This window comes from Andrographis paniculata, unplaced genomic scaffold, assembly GCF_009805555.1.
Source record: "Andrographis paniculata isolate CXL003 unplaced genomic scaffold, ASM980555v1 Contig57END, whole genome shotgun sequence".
Taxonomy (NCBI): domain Eukaryota; kingdom Viridiplantae; phylum Streptophyta; class Magnoliopsida; order Lamiales; family Acanthaceae; genus Andrographis; species Andrographis paniculata.
The window spans coordinates 3912858-3933659 of NW_026137592.1; the positions used below are offsets into that span (position 1 = coordinate 3912858).

The 20802-nt window shown below is 29.0% G+C and overlaps 1 protein-coding gene across 1 annotated transcript; it reads left to right on the forward strand.

The window, feature by feature from the left end:
- The first annotated feature begins 3735 nt into the window (after positions 1-3735).
- LOC127257158 (nucleobase-ascorbate transporter 3-like) lies at positions 3736-8485 on the forward strand. The gene is made up of 14 exons (XM_051283509.1): positions 3736-4318; positions 4970-5067; positions 5158-5334; positions 5432-5532; positions 5653-5728; positions 5815-5874; positions 5967-6151; positions 6358-6454; positions 6540-6626; positions 6718-6776; positions 6881-6972; positions 7084-7161; positions 7254-7414; positions 8116-8485. The coding sequence occupies exons 1-14, from the start codon at positions 4153-4155 to the stop codon at positions 8332-8334; spliced, it is 1656 nt and encodes a 551-aa protein (XP_051139466.1). The 5' UTR covers positions 3736-4152; the 3' UTR covers positions 8335-8485.
- The last annotated feature ends 12317 nt before the right edge of the window (positions 8486-20802 follow it).

Below are 20802 nucleotides of genomic sequence, written 5' to 3' on the forward strand. Positions count from 1 at the left end.
TCATTTTAATCATGTTTTATTTTTTCAAAATTACATTATTAAAATATAAATGACTTAAAAGCCCAAAAAATACATAAGGGTAAATTTTTTGTTAAACATAATATACCATTAACTATACTTAAAATACAACATTTTTAATATTTATTTCAAAAGTAAAAGTTTTTCTATCAAATGGATGGATGAAGTACCTTATAAAGTTTAGGATAAAAAATATGATTTTTTTTTGGCAAAATACAAAAGAATCAAATGAAAAAAAATAAGAAATTAACAATTCATTCATATAAACACTTTGAATAAACAAAATGTAGAGGCTTAGGTCCCCAATCACTCAAATACAAATACAATCGATACAAAACAATACGAACCAACTAAAAAGGCGACAAATGCACACTCTAAAGCCCCTATCTTCACACAAAATTAGAATAAAAATCCTTACGCAAAACAATGGACATAAAACACTACAAAGAAGTTCGAAAAAAAAGGGAAGAAACACCGCATGTTATAACCTCCAAGTTGGAGCGACAATTCTCGTGTAAAGTGAAAGCATACATAGATGTATCTTGTTCTATCATGAAATATCTTACATAATTATATTTCAAATGGGCATGCATGGATCAACGGTTGATCTGGTCAAGTAAACATGATACTGATATTGGATCAGAATATGCTATATGGATGACCAACATATATTTATACATATTTCAACATATTTATAATATAATATATATATTATACTTTAACTCAGTATATGCTTTCTTACACATGCATATCCTGAATGTATAAACATATGTTGATTACTACATGATATATGCTGACCAGTCAAAACATCGTCAAACTGACTTGGCCGAATCAACACATGATCTGCAATAATTTCTTTAAAGCGACTATCTGAAAATATAGTAACATAAGTACGAAAATAATTAATTCCAAAAATTAAATGTTTTTAGCCATAATGCATCTTTTAATATTTTGGTTATTGCTATATGTACAAACTCGTTATGAAAAGTGAGACTAAAAATAATTTTTTCTAAAAATTAAAACTAAAATTAAAAAATTACTGACTAATTGCACCATAAAATATTTAGAAATAGTTAATGATTTTATTATGTATTGTGCATCCGTGTTTAATATTTACCATTAAAATTAAAATTTATATGATTATTTTCAAATTAATTTTGCAATTCTCCGTATAAAAATATATATATATATTTTTATATAAAATATATTAGTTAAAATACTATTAAAATATAAGAATAAAAGAAATTCACCAAAGTGTATTTGGTTAAAAATTTTGGCATGATTTTACTATTTATTAAATTTCTATCAAATATCAAATTATATATCATTTTTTTATATTATATTAATAATTAATTTTATTTTTAAAATATTATATCTAGACTTATTTACCCTTTATATTACTATTTAAAATTCAAAACTAAAACATGGCCAATTTTGGGACAAACAATCTAGTATTTTTATATTTTTATATTTTAATATATTATTATTAATAGTTGTATTAGATTTTAAACTTACATGCAAATATAACCAAAACTAAAATATACTTTCTTTTTTATTTTTTCTTCTCCACCGTTGCCTCTTGTCGAAAAGGGTTTCATATTGTTGTTCATATTATTATTAGATTGTTGATTTTATAATAGTTAATATATTATTTATTTTCAACTCGTAATACATTTTGCGCATATGACTTTTTTTTTTTTTATTATTATTGAATATATGATTAAAATATTTTTTATTATTATTATTATTGAATATATGATTAAAATAATTTATTTTTTTTGTGAGATTCATTATTATATCTGTAGTTAATATTATTTAAAAATAAATTTAATATTTTCTTACTCTCTCACGTGTAATGTCATATTTTTATTTTAAATTTGTTTCACATTTGGTGTCACTTTTTTCTTTTTAAAAAATTATATATTTTAATCGCATTTTAATTTTATAATTTATAATCTTTTTTAGAAATTTTATTAGACTAATTAATTATTTTAATTTTTAATTATTTTTATTATATTGTAATTAATTTTACTAATGTATTTTTAATTATTTATTAATTATACTCTTTTTAAATTTTCGTGTTAAAATATATTTAGAAACAATATATTATATTTATGATAGTTATCTTATTTAAGAGATTGGAAGAATTCTTACCTTATTTAGACGATTTGTATATCACTATAAATATGTACATATCCTTATGATTGAAATAGAGAATTTAAATTTCATATTCTAACATTTCATATCTACAGTAATTTTGACATAATGTCGGTAATGAAAAAAATAATATATTTATCTTATCTAAAGCTTTATTTTTCTTATAATCCTGAAGAGAATATTGCAAAAAATATTCCACACTTATACCCTATTATCACTTTTTGTCCTGTATTTATCTCCCTAGCAAAATATATTCCACATGTTTACAAAAGTCGCTATTTATGTCATTTGCCCCCGCGCGTGAAATTCACACCACGCGCAATCACGCGCGGCCATGCGCGGTCAAATGATAGAAATAACGACTTTTGCAAACATGTGAGATATATTTTGCCAATGAGATAAATACAGGATAAAAATGATAACGAGGTATACGTACGAGATATTTTTTGCAATACTGCCTGATCCTGAAAAAATTTGAAAGTGCGGTTGAAATGCACCCTAGAAATATAGGCGATGTCATTTGGAATTTACCAAGAAATAATATACACGAAATGATAATATATAATATTAATAGATGTAGTTAATCATCTTTCGTTGACAAAAATACATTTTCATAGAAATGACCTCCTTAATTCTTCACCGTGCAATACTCATCAACCAATCAACGCATACACTTGATACGAAAATTTTATTAAAATTAAAAAGCTCACCTTCGTCATTCACTTATATCTATATTAAAAATACATTCCATAAATATAGTCTTAATTGGATTGGACACGAGATTTGAAAAATATTGATATTATATTGGTAGTTGGTAAAAAATTATAGATAAAAGAATTTTTCGTCCCTGTGAGTATATTAGTGTAAAAAGTAGTGACAATTGTGTAATAAAAATAAAAAGTATGAGTAATTTTATGGTGATATGATTATTTATGAAAATAAAATTATTTTTTTTTTGGACGAATAAAAATGGTAAATAAAACTATTGTATTGGGACAGAAGGGTATAATTTATCTTGTTTGGTTAAATTTAATTTACATGTTATTTAATTAAGGGTAAATTATATAATACTCATTTGTGTTTTAGTAAAAATATACAGAATATCATGTGTTTTATTTATTGCATGAAACTCATGTGTTAATGCAAAGTTGATACGAAATAAAAACATAAATTACACAAGTTTTATACAAATAAAAAATACAAAATATTTTAAAATAAATAAATAAATAAATAATTTATTAATCTCTTACAAAATTTTATATTAACAAAAATAAATAAAATATTAAATAATTTATGCATTTTTTACGAAAAACACATGCACAAAAAGTGTTATATAATTTAAAAAATAAAAAAGCAAAAAAAAAATTGCAAGATAGATAAGCATGGCAAGAGGTGATATTGACAACAACCAGGGGCATTCTTGGTATTTCAGAACCCCACACACCCCATGCCGTAAGTTGCCAGAAAGGGACAAGAACCTTCAACTCAAATCCAATCCCCTTTCCTCTTCCTCTTCCCCCTCTCTCTCTCTCTCTCTCTCTTCTGAATCATCAATCTCTTCAATGCCATTATTATTTCCTTTTCTTCTTGCATCACATGTGTCAGGCAGAAAGAAGCAACCATACTCATCCCCATCTGTACAAAATAATATTTTATATATATATAAAAATTATTCTCTCGACCTTCCCAATAAAATCAAATAAATTAAATTAAACTAATCTAAACAAGCCCTTATTTCAATGCAGTTTCATGTAATAAGAAGTACCAGCACCTCTGCTTTGCGTATGCATATGTCTACTGCCTAAACCGACCTCAAAATAATTGTAATAATAAATTAATAAGTTTCATTTAGGTGTCGGTGATTAAGTGCAGAGTCTGTCTGTTCGTGAAAGATTAACAGCAAAAGGAAAAAATAAAATTAGGAAAGGAAGAAAGAAGAGCAAAATCTTTGGTACTGTGCGAAAAAGCAACAAAAAAATGGTGGAAACAGGCAATCACGATCACCACGCGCCGCCGCCGCCGACTCAGGCGCCTCCTCCGCCCGCCGTCGCACCGCCGCTCGGCGCTGCGAGAGGCCCGCTTTTCCCTCCGGCGGAGCAGCTCCTTCAGCTCAATTACTGCATCCATTCAAACCCTTCTTGGGGTCAGTAATTTGTTAATTACTGCTCTATTTTATACTCTTCGATGGATTGATTTATTTATTTCTTTTGATTTTATACTGTTTGTGCTGAATAATTTGTTGATTTTTTCTAAAATGAATACATACATATATATATATATTTACAGTATCCTTTTCAGTGATGAGCAATTTTTTCATTACATTGTAATGCTTAATTTTGGACAATCGAAAGTAGTTCATATGCATCTGCCCATCAAAAAGTATGTGTGGATGAAGACAGTCGAATTAATATAAGTGTGGATCCCTATAAAACAAATGCTTTGTTTGAAATAATGCTCGATGTAATATTTTGCACGAGAAAAAATATTTTTTTTTCGAAAATTTAGAATCTAAATAGTAAAAAACGGGGAACAAAAGCCAAAAGAATCTTGCAAATGTAGGATTTTACCGAGCACAAGTTTCTTGTATTCATTGAATGAAGGCTTTCGAATAATGATTCGATGGATTAATTACTCTGAAAATGTTATTGAGATGTAAAGGTACTAACCTTGTACAATCGAACACATTCGATCTAAGTATCGTCTCGAATGATTATTGACCAGATATTTTTTCATTACTATGATCCCATGGATCCTTCATTGTTAATTCTATGTTTACCGGACGATTTTATTACAGTACAAACCGCGATTCTCGGTTTCCAGCATTACATTGTTATGCTCGGGACGACTGTCATGGTGGCCAGCGTGCTCGTGCCTCGAATGGGCGGAGGACCCGTAAGTTCATTCTCACTCTCACTCTCAAATGTGTCCAAAAACATGTCTGAATGATCGTTTATTTAAGTGTCAAAGAAATTTTATACACAGGGGGACAGAGCACGGGTGATCCAATCATTGCTCTTCATGTCCGGAATAAACACTCTTCTTCAGACATGGTTTGGCACGCGGCTTCCGACTGTAATGGGCCCGTCGTTCAGTTATGTTATATCTGTGTTTGCCATTGTCAACGATCTTTCCGATACAGATTTCCAAAGTGAGCATGAGGTATATATATATATATATATTCACAACACTGTTTTTCCTCACCTTTGTCTGATTAAGACATAGATTCATGGGAAAATACTAATTCGATGTGCGTTAGAGATTCACTCACACCATGAGAGCCATTCAAGGATCGCTGATTGTGTCTTCATTCGTTAACATTTTACTCGGATACAGCAATGCCTGGGGAAATCTTACAAGGTGATTCAATCTTAAAATACCTTATCCGTAATTCCTTTTCCGGATATTTCAAGCTTATATTTTCATCGTTTCGTTTCTATATGCACAATTACTAATTCGAGTTTTGCTTCAAACAAACAGGTCCTTGAGTCCAGTAATTTTAGTTCCATTCGTCTCCGTAGTAGGTCTTGGCTTATTTTCACGAGGTTTCCCTCAGGTATTCTTGCCCTTTCGCTACCTCGTTTTTTAAGTGTGTGTCAGAAATCCTCTATATTTCATTTTATGCTTGTTCTTCCTCTAAAGCTCGGAAACTGCGTCGAAATTGGCTTACCTATGCTGATTTTGCTGGTGATTTCCCAACAAGTAAGATACCATACTTGTGCTCGTCCCGGTAATCTTATTTTTCTTCGAAATCGGAACATTAGGATAACTACATCATATATATATGTTTGCAGTACTTGCAACACATTCATCCAGTTGCCCGGCCCATGCTAGAGAGATTTGCTTTACTCGTCTGCATCGGCCTTGTTTGGGCGTTTGCTGCGATTCTTACAGCTGCCGGCGCTTACAACCATGTTAAGCAGCAGACCAAAATAAGTTGCCGTACTGATCGCTCCTTTCTCATGTCGTCTGCTCCATGGTATGTTCCGTGTAGACGTGTATAGTGATTTTCCTTCTCGTGTTGAACATTCTATTTTGATTCCTCCATTGTTGGAAAGTTTCGAAATCGGAATAAATATAAAAAGAAAAAGGAGAAATATTTTTTAGTCATGGAATTTTCTCATCTTGACGGCTTTTAGTCATATTCCGACGCTTGTTTCATGCACACATTTTGAATCTTTATAGGATCAAGATTCCATATCCTTTTCAATGGGGTACGCCTATATTCCGAGCGAGTCACGTCTTTGGAATGATGGGTGCCGCGCTAGTTTCTTCAGCCGAGGTTCTTTTATTTTCTATACGATCGAGCTTTAATGTGAAGCTAAAGATTTGAGCTTTCTTAATAATACGCTCGTATCGTTTTGCAGTCAACGGGAACGTTTTACGCGGCAGCACGGCTTGCTGGCGCGACATCACCACCCGGGCACGTGCTGAGCAGGAGCATCGGGCTACAGGTAAGTTTACGAGCTTCTGTCTCGAGTATGTAATAGATTTAGGCTGATTGATGATGTCATTTGGTCGATCATTTTATTTCGTTCGTTTCAGGGCATTGGGCAGCTGCTTGAAGGGATATTCGGCTCAGTTGCCGGGACAACTGCTGCTGTGTAATAAGCTTGCGACTTTTTGTGTCCTGGCTAATCTTTCGATACTATATGTATATATATTGAAAATCTTAGTTTTAATTTTCCATGTTCTTGTCTTTCTGCAGTGAGAATGTCGGCCTTCTGGGATTGTCCCGAGTTGGAAGCAGAAGAGTTGTGCAGATATCGACTGCTTTCATGATCTTTTTCTCGATATTTGGTTCGTTCTATTGCTTTCTTTACGCATTCTTGAATCAAATCTACTTTGTGAACGTAGGTTGTATTTTTCACTATTTGCAATATATTCTTGATCGGAAAAAACTTTTTGTAGGAAAATTTGGGGCATTTTTCGCATCAATTCCATTGCCAATATTTGCCGCGATATATTGCATCTTATATGGTATTGTTGGTAAGTCAAGTTTTTTAGGCCCTTTACAAATCCATCGTTGTTTCTTCTTTGTTTACTAATGGTGTGACTAATTCCGCGGCTTCCTTCGACAGCTGCTATCGGGATTTCGTTTATGCAATTTACAAACAACAATTCTATGCGGAACATCTACGTGTTAGGGGTCACATTTTTCTTGGGCATATCGATCCCCCAATATTTTGTGATGAATACAGACGGGGCTGGGCATGGACCTGTCCGGACAAATGGAGGATGGGTAATAACCTTATGCATTCATTTCGCGCATTTTCTTGAATTGAGGCCTCGCATGCGTGCATTGAGTAGAATCGTTATTACTTTATTACAAAATAGAGTTCGTAAATAAGTTTGAAATATGACGCACTTAATTGTGAGGTGTTTGTAGTTATGTAGTCGATTAGAGATGTCATGCTGATTCGATGATATCTTATAACACAATATATGTTGTATTATGTAAAATTAATATTGTTTACCTTTGCGACATATCATGATCCGGTCAAATCAGTACAATATCTTATAACACAACATATATCGTATATATAAAATTAATATTGTTTATCTTTATGATATATGTTGATTCAGTCAAATCAGATTTGACCGGATCGGTATATATTATAAAGGTGAAGAACATTAATTTTACATAATACAACATATGTATATCAAATTAGCATTGGTGCTGATTTGACCGGATCAGATCTAGATTTAACCGGATCAATATACGTCGTAAAGATAAAATAACATAAATTTTACATAATATATTGTGTTATAAAATATCATATCAAACAAGTCTTGGTGCAGATTTCATCGAATCAGCATAGCATGGGATCCATGTCCGGCTTGGCATGGATCCCGTGTAGCCGGTTTTAGACTTGAGTGAACACAATCTATCTAACTCTATTGTTCGATGATCGATCTTTTACATGATTTGTGTGGTGTCAGTTCAACGATATCCTGAATACAATATTCTCGTCGCCGCCAACTGTGGCGCTGACGGTCGGGACAATTCTGGACAACACATTGGAGGCGCGGCATGCCGGCGACGATCGAGGGCTTCCGTGGTTGCTGCCCTTCCACCACCGGAAGGGCGATAGCCGCAACGACGAATTCTACAGCTACCCGCTGCGTATAAATGAATACATACCCACTCGATTCCTGTAATGTAATTACTAATTAGTATATATATACAACATCTTGTTTGTTTTGGTTGGTATCGGATTACATTTTAGTTAAGTACTAAATGTAAATTATATGCATGAAAGAATGCACCTTAGTTTTCATTTTTATATATTTTTTGTTTTCATTTCTGTAAGGTATGAGGTGAGGTATAAACAATGCTCCGTTTAGATAATAGCTTTTGAGTTTTGAAATTTTGAAAATAATAAAACATGTTTTTATTTGTGAAATTTTGATTTTGGTCTTATAATTTTAATTTTTTAAATATTTATTATACTGCATTAAAAATTTATTATATATTAAAAACATACATCAATATATATATATTTATATTATATCAAATAATTATTTCAATTTAAATATAAAATTCAACAAATAAAATACACCCAAAAAGTTTAGTAGTATGTTTTGTATTAAATACTCTTAAATATTTTGGTTTGTTTCAAATACGGTGCAATATTTTTTAAATAAAAAATAATTAATTATGAATGTGTTTCTCTAAAGAGGTTTGGCCCATTTTAATGTTCATGATAAATGGCATCAAGTCATCCCTATGCCACTCTACCTATGCCATCCTATACTGAAGGGAGCTGCATTCAAGAGTTTTATATACTTCATCCGTCCAGTTAGAAAGTATATTTTAGGACATCCAATTACAAAGTAACTATTTCATTAAATACCTCATTTTTTCCACAAATACTCCTATTTTACATCACATCATTACTTTTATACCAAAAAAGTAAAGGCAAAAATGTCATTTCACTGCTTTTACCTACACACTATAATTAAAATACTATTATTCTTTAATGTTCGCGCCAAAAGTAAATGTATACTTTTAGCTTGGACGGAGGGAGTATTTTTCTTTCTAAAAAAAAATAAATTTATAAAAATATATGGCACAGCTATGCACGTATCTACCAAACTATATACTCCTTCCGTCCTATTGAAAGGTTGTTATGTTCTATTTGTGTCCGTTACATAACAAGATTTTATCATTTTTTTATTTAATAATTGTACTACCTTTCTAACTTAATAAGTATATCCTTTCAATTTAAAATATATTATACAAATATTATTACTTTTATATTATACAATATTTTTGTTTTTTTTCCATCAACCAAATATAATACGAATATTAAAAAAAGTACGTACAAAAAGTAAAACCTATCTTTCAATGGGATGGATGGAGTATATGATAATTAAAATAATTATAATTTAATAAAATATATACCATATGTATGTCATTTCGTAGAGAATAATTTTTTTTTATAATTCAAATAGATAAAAATATAAAAACATACATAAATAGTATAAATTCATATTTAAATCATACATTATTAATTTTAACAATTTAAATTTAACATACATTTATATTATTATACTTATTGTCTATCAAATCAACAATTTTCAAAACCTCTCAACCCAAATCAAACCTATACACCTAAAAGAACATAAAAATCCAAACTCTTTATAAAATTCAAACTCAATTCAAACCAAAATCAAATTTCTCCAAATTTACCTTAAAGAAACATGACCTATATTTAACCTTTTATAAATACTATAATATTTTATTTCATCACATCACTCGAATATTAAAAAATAAAAATATATATTTTTTTATCATATCATTTAATTTTCAAATTATCGTAATAAATATTATCTATTTAAATTTTTGTACTGTATAAAAAAAACCAAATATGTTTGTTAAAATATTTTAAAAGAAAAATATATTTAATTTAATATTTTTAAAAATTTATATAATGTCAAAGTTTCTAAAGTTGCTTAATAAATAAATTTGTTGGGGTTTCTTTAATTTTTATGGTGTATGAGAGAATATAAAAATATATTGGGTGTGTTTGTTTTGTGAAATAATTTTAAAAAAATATTTTTTTTTTTTTGTGTAAGATATAAAAAATTATGTAATCAATATCAAAATAATAAATAAGAATAAAAAAGAATTAATCTACAATTTATATTTATGTTTTATTTAATATTATACTTTTTTTTTATCTCAATTCTAATTCAAAGTAATTTTTTTTTTATAGTAAATTAAAAAATAATACTCCCTCTGTCGAGAAAGTAAACATTTATTTTTGTGCGGTATTTAAGAAATAATAATATTTTAATTATAGTGATAGTTAAAAGTAGTGTAATGACATTTTTGCTCTTATTTTTTGGTATAAAAGTAATAATGTAATGTAAAATAAGAATATTTATGATAAAAAAATGAAGTATTTGATTAAATATTTATTTTGTAATGAACATTCCAAAATAAAAATATATATACGGAAAAAGTAATATTTTATTAATTATCGTATAATAATTTTGATATTTTGTCTTTGTAAATACGAAAGAAATAAATAATTTTATAAAAATTAAAAATATTTTGATATTTATATACTCCATCCGTCACTTAGCAATCTATTCATTTTTCCATTTTGGTATGTCTTATAACAAAGTATCAATTTTCTTTTTAATAATTGTACTATATACCTAACATTACAAATACCCTTCCAATTTACAATATATTACAGAAATGTCATTACCTTTATATTATACCATACTAATAGGGTTAATTTAATCTTTTTACCTTTATTTCTACTTTATCTCAATATAATACTAATATTTCTAAAACTCTATATAAAAAGCAAGTTGATATATAGATATATGACGGAGGGAGTATATATATATAAATTGTGACATCATATATAATTTTAATAATAAGAAACAAAACAACATTTGCCTCAGGCTTCTATTCATAAAATTAAATACTCATTTCATTCAAATTCAAATATTTTTTTATTATTTTTTGTCATTCTCATTTCAAAATATATATTTTTTATTTAGAATAAATAATCATACACTAATATCAAATGAGAGATTTAAAAAAGAGGTCAAAAATTCTGCAATGAAAATTTTTTTTCAATAGGGTACCCTATTACTTTTAGAGTTAGTTTAGTACATAGAATTGAATTACAAAGAAATAATAGTAGAGAATAGAATTGCGAGAAATGATAGTAGACAATGGAATTGTAGAGAAAAAAGAATTTGTCTTTTGTTTGACAAAACAAAGAATTCAATTGAGAATCGTAAAAATAAAATACAACCCATAAATTGAATACACTGTATTGCCAAGTTGAAAAAAATATATATATCAATTCATTAAATAATGATAAATTAGATAAGAAAAATATTATTGTATTTTTTAGTTATATTTTTAATTTGATAATTTATTTTAGTAATAATTTAGATATGATAATTTATGAGATTTGAATAATATAAAAATTAGATAATAAAAAATAAACAGAAATTAAATAGTAAAAATTAAATATAAATAAATAAATATATAAACAAACTACGTTTTTTTAATTTTATTTCCCTTAATTTCTCTTTATACAGTAGATAAATAAAACTAGAGAACAAAAAATGGTTTATTTCTGTCTCAACCAAAAAAAAATGGAGACATTTTCAAATATCTGTCTATATTAAATTTTACTTTTATATCATTTTATAAAAGAATTAATATATTTATATAAAAACAAAAATTAAATAATTTTAATATTAATTATTATTTGAATTATATATTTCATTAAATTTATACTATTATTTTTATTGGTACAATATTTTTTTAAATAAATTAATACATTCCTTGTTTAAAATTATTTTTTATTATAAAATTTATTTGAATTATTAAATTATAGGGATGACAATGAATCGGATTCATAAGAAACTGAAATTCGTCCCAAATATATATTGTTATATCCGGGGTTAAAATTGGATCCGATTATACCAGATCCGACCGAAACTATACCCGGTAAGACCGGATGGATTCGACAAATCCATTTTTCTTTTTTACAATTCTTAAATTTTAATTTACAATTGCACATGTACCGGACTCAACATATATTAAAATTTATGTATTTTATTAAAAAAATATTATAATAAAATAATGAATAAATTAAACTCAAAAAATATTTTTAATATAATTATATTGTTAGAAATTATTTTTTTGCATATTTGTAGTTGATATATTATTAATATATTACCCCAAACATGACCCGGACAGTTTACGCGAACCTATTGCCATCCTTATAAAATTATTGATATCTTTTCAATTTATATTAATAATAAATTAAAAATTCGTATTAGAATATAAAAAATCTAAATCCTTCAACTCATATGGAAAAAAAAAAATTGAAAAATATAAATTCTACATAATGTTACCAACTAAACATAGAATAGGATTCCAAATCCTAAATATAATAAATTTCATCACATATAAATCAAATCTCAATCCTACAAAAAAAAAAAAAAAAGTCCATCAACCAAAAATTCCTTTAACTTTTACTTAAATTATAAATATATTATTACATATATAATTACTTTATACATAAAATTATAAGATAAAAATATCAAAATATCTTACAAACTTCTGCTAACAAAAAAAAATATTTTTGCATTATTCACTAATAGTAAAAAAAAATGATCATATCAAATATTTATTTATTTTTATTATTAAGTATTCAAATTTTATTATTTGAAAAGGAATCTTCAATCCCTTCCAACCCCACCCCACTTCACAACTATATATATACATACACGATGATTTGTTTGTCCAATATTTTCTTTACACAATTTTTAATATATATATTTTATTATTTTACAAAAGTTAATATTTAATATAATTTTTTTTTATATTACTAATATAATTCTTTATACCTTATATAAAAAAAATATTCAAATTAAACCACTAAATAAACAAACAAAATATATATATAAAGTTACTTTATATATATATATATTTACATATTATGTATAAATGTACACAATTGTATGGTGAGGTTGGAGGCTGGCTCCGTACATGGAACTGGTGACCCCATCCTTCATTATTTTTAAATTTTCAAAAATCTAATTAAAAATATTTAATTATTAAATTTTCAAAAATCTAATTAAAAATATTTAATTATTTAAAAAAATCTTAAAAAAATTCCTATTATTATATATATATAAAACACATACGTTTATTTATTTAATGCTTCAATGTAAAATATATTTTAATATGACCTATAGAAAATTATATTAATCATATTAAAATTAATATTTTATGTTAAATACTCTCTCCGTTCCATATCTATATACCCATTTGTTTTTTGCACGGATTTTTAGAAATATTAGTGTTATACTGGGATAAAGTAGAAATAAAGGTAAAAAGACTAAATTAACCTTATTAGTATTGTATGATATAAATATAATGATATTTGTGTAATATATTGTAAATTGAAAGGGTATTTGTAATGTTAGGTAAATAGTACAATTACTAAAAAAAAAAAAGGAAATGAATACTTTATTATGAGACGGACGAAAATGGAAAAATGGATGGATTATTAAGGGACGGATGGAGTACTATTCTCTCCCCGTCCACATAGAAAATAAATATTTATTTTTGGGGTGGTGTTTAAAAAATAATAGTATTTTAATTATAATAGGTACTTAAAAGTAGTGTAATGACATTTTTGTCCTTATTTTTTGGTGTAAAAGTAATGATGTGATGTAAAGTAAGAGTGTTTGTAGAAAAAAAAAATGATGTATTTAATGAAATATTTACTTTATAATTGGACGTCCCAAAATATAATCATGCATACTTTCTAACCGAATGAAAGAAGTAATTGTTTGTGAGATAAAATTATTGTATTGTGTAATAAAGACATGTATTGTCTATTCACAATTACGACATATATTGTATAGAAATATATTGTGTACTAATATTAATTTTTGCAATGTACATAAGGTGTGTTTACTTTGTATGATTAAAATGAATAATATTATTTTATCCAATCTTATATGCTTATTATGTATTACTATAACACGAGATTAAGTAAAGTTCGATATAATAATACTATAATCATAGATCATTAATCCTTCTCTTCTAGGTGGTATTAAATAATAGTAAGGTATAATTAATGTACAAAAATTATTTTATTTATTATTAATATCTAACTATTATTAATACCTAACTTACTAGTAATTTTATCATTTAATTAAGTGTATTCTAGGCAAAATTAATAATCTATACAATAATTCATTATAGTGAATATTGAATTATTTTATCATATCATTATATAATCCATTAAATTTATAAATGCCTTATAATCATATTCTACAAAGTAAACGCACTCATAAGGTGTGTTTACTTTGCATGACTTGGATAAATAATACTCCCTCCGTCATAATACATTTTTTGTTTTTGTTTGTCCCAAACTCACTGCAACATTTTTAAATTTAGAAATAATTAATAATATTTATATACATATATTAATATATACTTCACTTTATTCCATCACATCACTCAAATAAAAAAAAATAATCATTTCTCTCTCCAATCACATCACTTAATATCCAAATTATCTCAAAATTATCATACTTAATATTCCCCACCTAAATTCCCGTTCCAAAAACAAATGTTGCACGGTATTTGAAACAGAGGGTGTACTATTTTATCCAATTTAATCATGTGTTTACTATACATTACTATAACTTGGGATTAAGAAAAGTCCGATATAATAATACTATAATCTAGGATTATTAATCCTTCTCTTATAGGTGGTATTAGATAATACTAAGGTATAATTCATACAAAAAAAACTACTTTATTTATTTCTTAATACCTAACTTATTATTAATTTTACCATTTAATTAGGGGTATTTTATACAAAATTAATAATCTTATATAATAATTCATTATAATAAATGAGAATGATTACATTGCTTAATTTTCACATCAACACACGTTATACATACAAACAAGACACAATACATGCCGTGTATAATAAATGTATCTATTGTTTTTTAATAATAACAAGTGTGTTGTATACAAATATGTTATTTGCTAAAATCAATTGTTGTGTGTTGTATAAGACTATAGCATGTACTGTTAGTTTATGTGTTGTATTTGTATTATATTAACATATATAATGTGTTGTCTGTACTAATATTGTATGTTGTCTGTAGTAATATTGTGTGCTGTTGAGACTACAGTATGTGTGTTTTGTTCATGTATTGTATTTGTATTATATTAACATATACAGTGTGTTGTTTGTAAGAATATTACGTGTGTCTAATAGCATACGATGTGCTGTTCAGCACAATACTGAATTTTAAATTAAGCATTGTAGTCGCCGCCATGATAAATATTGAATTGTTTTATCATATAATTATATAATCCAATAAAATAATATATCTATTATAATATTATTCTACAAAATAAATATATTCATAATATATTCTCCGCAATAATATTGTGTATTGTCTACTCATTAACACATCATTTAGTATTAGCACGGTATTAAATCACCTTTAACCGTCGGCATATTATATATTTTCAAAATAGTATTGGTTAGAATAATTGTTGGGCATACAAACCCATTAATAGTGATGGTGGGATATTGCTACCATCAATAGAGAAAAATACTTGGTCAAAGTATCACACATGTCCTCGTGGTCAATCACGAGATGAGACGAAAGACAAGGTCGGCTAAAGAATTACAAGCTCACTAATTTTATTCTAATTTTATCATAAAAATTCATGCCCTAACTAAAGAGGATAAATTAGCTGGGATGAAGAGAGTATTAGATATATTTTATTTAAAATTTTAATTTTAAATAATTTTGATATAAATATAAATATTTATATATTTTTTGTTGAATTGAAAAAAAAGAGAATGTTAGGAATTCTTTTTCTTTAGAATCGATGACTCGGATTATTCCTGCAACCAAATAATATCACTAAGAGTATTAATACATTAGTGCCAATAATCAGAATAATAACTAAATATAAACTAAGAAAGCAATGCTATAATATAAACGGAATATTTGGAATAATCCGGTAAGCTCAGGGAAAAATTGAAAATTTCGTCACTAAGGAACCGGTAATCTCACAAAAAGGAAAAAGGAACACAAAGTTTAACGGGAGAGGAGAATCGACAAAACTCCGGCAAACACAAAGTAAGGAAGAACACAAATGATCAGCACCAAGCGATATTTTCTCACTCCTACACTCCCAATCGACTCCCGCACCAAAAACCCACGAACATCAACCTATATTTATAGCTAAAGAAGTAATGGGTAAACCCCAACAAAAAAGGTAGCAACTATACCTTATCGAGCAACCAAACGGACCAAGGAAGAATGAGATATGCGCCAAGAAGGTAGGGAACGGTGGGGGATGATTCAAAATCGCGAGCAATAAGTATGGATAAGTTAGAACCCTGTTTTGATTTGGTGAACCTAAAAAACAACCAAATTGGAGGACATAACAAGAGTGGGTAACATGCTAACCATCATCTCCTTTATATATGCAACTTACCACATAAATATTGCACAAAGCATATAAGAAACATAAAGTAAATATATATGCAAACACATTTTAACAACACAAAGTTGTAGCATATTAAGAAACAACACCAAATTGTAACATATCAGTAAACAACACGAAGGTGTTGCATATCCATATATTTCTAAGGTTAACACATAACCACACAATCAAACTTTAAATACAACATAACCAGTTCCAGAAAAAGCATGCGACATAGAGTTACTAATAGAAAACAAATTTCTCAAGGGTAATATAAGGTAACAACTCAATTTCCCACACAGGGTCAATAGTAGTCAAACTATTTCTTACCATAAACACATTACTCACTACCTCATTCTCTTTTGCCACATTCTTTCATCACAATGTTAGTTTCTAAAGTTTTCTTTAGAATGCGGACATTGATTTATGAAATGATTCTTATTCCCACAATTATAGCACTTATTATTCTTATTTTTCCATTTTTTCTTATTCTTTTTATTTTCAAAATTATATGACTCCTTAGTTAACAAGACCTCGTCAAATGCTTATTTTTCTTTCCTATTAACATGCAAGTCTAATTCCTTACTTTTAATTCACTTATAACTATTTCAAGAGTTATACTATCTCTAACATACTTAATAGTAGATTTGACAACAGAAAAAGATTCAAGAATGACATTCAAAAGCACAATATGGATGTATTAATCAATATTCTTGTTTCCTATTTATTTAATATCTTGAACAAGTTTAGTAAAAACATCAAGATTTTCATTTATCGATTTTGTTAATTCAAGTTTAAATCTGAAGAAGTTTTCAAGTAGGAGCAATTTATTTGGTGAAGACCTTTCCATATAAGATTTATTCCATTTTTTTCCAAAGTTTGTTTGCGGAATTATGCTTTTATACTTTTCTAACCACAGAGTCAGAAAAATTTAATATTATCAACGAATATTCATATTCATCTAACTCAAATTTTCTATCTTTAGTCAACAAACGATTAAAATCATCATCAATGGCTTTGACAACCTCTTGTGTTACTAAGATACCTTTCATCTTTTGTTGCAAAATTAAAAAATCAATTTTGGTGTAAAAAGGTGCAATAGATATAGTTGTCATAATGCTCAATTATCAATACAAAGCCACCCAATTTCAACACAAGAATGCCACACAATTCACTAAATATACAGTGGTCAGCTACTAACCCGATTCCAACCAAAGCTCTGATACTAGTGTTAGGAATTCATTTCCCTTTAGGATCGATGACTCGGGTTATTCCTGCAACCAAATAATCTTCATAAGAGTATTTTTTTTAATAGGTTAGTGTCAATAATCAGAATAATAACTAAAAATAAACTAAGAAACCAGTGTTATAATATAAATGAAATATCGGTATACTCTGGTAAGCTCAGATCATAGCCTATTTCGCGCCAACTCCAAGCCTTCCAACAAGGTTACACCAGAAAAGGGAGAAATCGAAGGTTTTATCACCAAGGAACCAGTAATCTTACAAATGGGCAAAAGGAAGACAAAGCTTAACGGGAGAGGAGAACCGGCGAAACTCCGGCAAACACATAATAAGGAAGAACACAAAGGATCGGCATCAAACGATAGTTTCTCTCACTCCCACACTTCCAATCGACTCCCGCACCAAAAACCCACAAACACCAGCCAATATTTATAGCTAAAGAGAGTAATGGATAAACCCCAACAAAAGAGGTAACAACTACACTTTATCGAGCAACCGGACCGACCGAGGAAGAAGAAAATAAGCTCCAAGAATGTACGGAACCGGTGGAGAATAATTCAAAATCGCGAGCAAAAAGTATGGATAAGTTAGAACCTGGTTCTGATTTGGTGAACCTAAAAAACAACCAAGTTGGGTCGGGTTGGTTCAAATTTGTACCAGGTCGGGCAAGGTTGGGTTGGGTCGGATTGCTCTGGGTTAAACTGAAATAAACATGTTAGATATAGATATCTATTTTGTATTATTTATTTTAGTTTATCCCCAAGCCCACTAGTACATATTTTTGTACTCTTATTTCATGATAATACAATTTTATAATTTTTTCACAAATTTGAACATGGTATAAGAGCAAAATTTTAAAAATATAAAACCCTAGCTGCTGCCGCACCGCCGCTGTTGTTCTACGCCGTCCGCCGCGCTCCGGTCGACACCGTCTCCACCGTTGGGACCCCATCAACGTCGCTGAGCATCTCTCCAAAGATCGTCGCCAACTGCCACGCGTACACCCTTACGCGCAGCCAACATGAATAACGGCATAAGGGCTTTTCCGTAGCCGCCCCTCCAGCCGCGCGTGTGGGAGCATCTAGCCACCTCCGGCCTCCATCTCCTGTTTTGATTCCCCACGTTGTGGTGTTGTTGATTTTGTCATCAGAGTTAATTTTATTTTGCGTCTGTTACTGAGATGGCTTCATCAATTCAGAATATTGTGACTCTTTCGCATCAAGTTCTTGCTTCCAATTCCTCTTATGTCATGGACAATTCGTGGTAGTTTGATTCCAGTTGTTGCCATCATATGACACCTACACTTGGTCTTTTAACAGATGCGCATCATTAGTCCTCTTTACTGCCTAAAGAGACTGCTGATGGGAGTCTCACGGATATCACTCATTCATGATCTGTATCTCTACCATTTATATCATTTCCTGACTTACTACATTCCTCAATTGACTTTAAATCTTATATCAGCTGGCCAACTAGTTGAGTTGGAACGTACTGTTACTTTTTCTTCTTTTGGTGTGCAGCTTCAGGATCCATGTACAGGTCAAATTATTGGGACAGATCAAAAAATGGGTAAACTATTTGAGGTTCAGTCTTTGAAAATTCCTCCCCATACTTTTTTGTTGTTACTATTCATACTCCTCTTACTACCCTTCCTTCCTCTAGTCTCCAATGGCACGTTCGTCTTGTTCGTATGTCTTTCTCTAAGATTCAGTCTTTCATTAGTAAGAGTCATTTGGGTTCTACTTATTTTGATTCATTTGATTATTTACACTATCATTTGGAAAAAAAATCAGCCTTATTTTTTTCAGAAAATATGTCGGTTCCAAATAAACCGTTTTCCTTGGTTTATTCTGATATATAGGGTCCATCCTCTGTTTCTCCCTCTGTGAGTGTGTCTTTATTATGTCATTTTCATAGATGATTAATCTTGTTTTCTTGGATATATTTTTTGAAATATCGCTCAGAATTACTTCAAAAATACATTTAATTTTCTCAAATGATTAGAACTCAATTTTCTTGTTCTATACAGATCTTCTGTACTGATAATGGTCTTGAGTATAGAGATTCTTTTTTATTTAGTTTTCTCTCTACTCAAGGTACATTGATTTTGTCTATACACCTCTCAATAAAATGGTCGCGATGAGCGCAAACATCGCCATATTCTAGATACTGTCTGTGCGTCTCTTTTGTATGCCTCTTGTCCATATAGGTTTTGTGGGGAAGCTGCCCTTACTATTCTCTATACCATAAATCATATTACATTCTCTATCCTCCATAATAGTACTCTTTTTGAACGTCTATATGGTCAGCCACCCAATTTTAGTATCATTCGTCCCTTCGGTTGTATCGGTTATGTCTCTATCACTCCGCATGGACGTTCTAAATTGGAACATCGTGCGCGTATATGTTGTCTTCTTGGTTATGGGGTAGAGCATAAAGCTTATAGGCTTTGGAATCCGATCTCTAAACGGTTGCATATATCTCGTTATGCTATCTTTTGGGAGAATGTCATGTTTTCCACAATATCTAAATTTCATATCTCATCTATTTCTGGTTCACCTTTATTCCTGTCGTCATGTCCTTCATTGTTTCATGACCCTGATCCTATGACTCCATCTCTGTCTCCGAATCATGTGTCCAATTGAGACCTCTGATCCAAATATGACCTCGTCTGCAGATGTTGATACGTCTGCGGTGCCTGAACCTGTTATACCTCATCGATTACATCACGTAAGTCATCCACCTGCTCATTTGCATGATTATCATTGTTACTCATCAAATTATCTCATCATAAGCCTAGGTCATTTTGTGAGGCAAGTGCTGATCTATTGTGCCAGCAAGCTATGTTTGAGGAATTG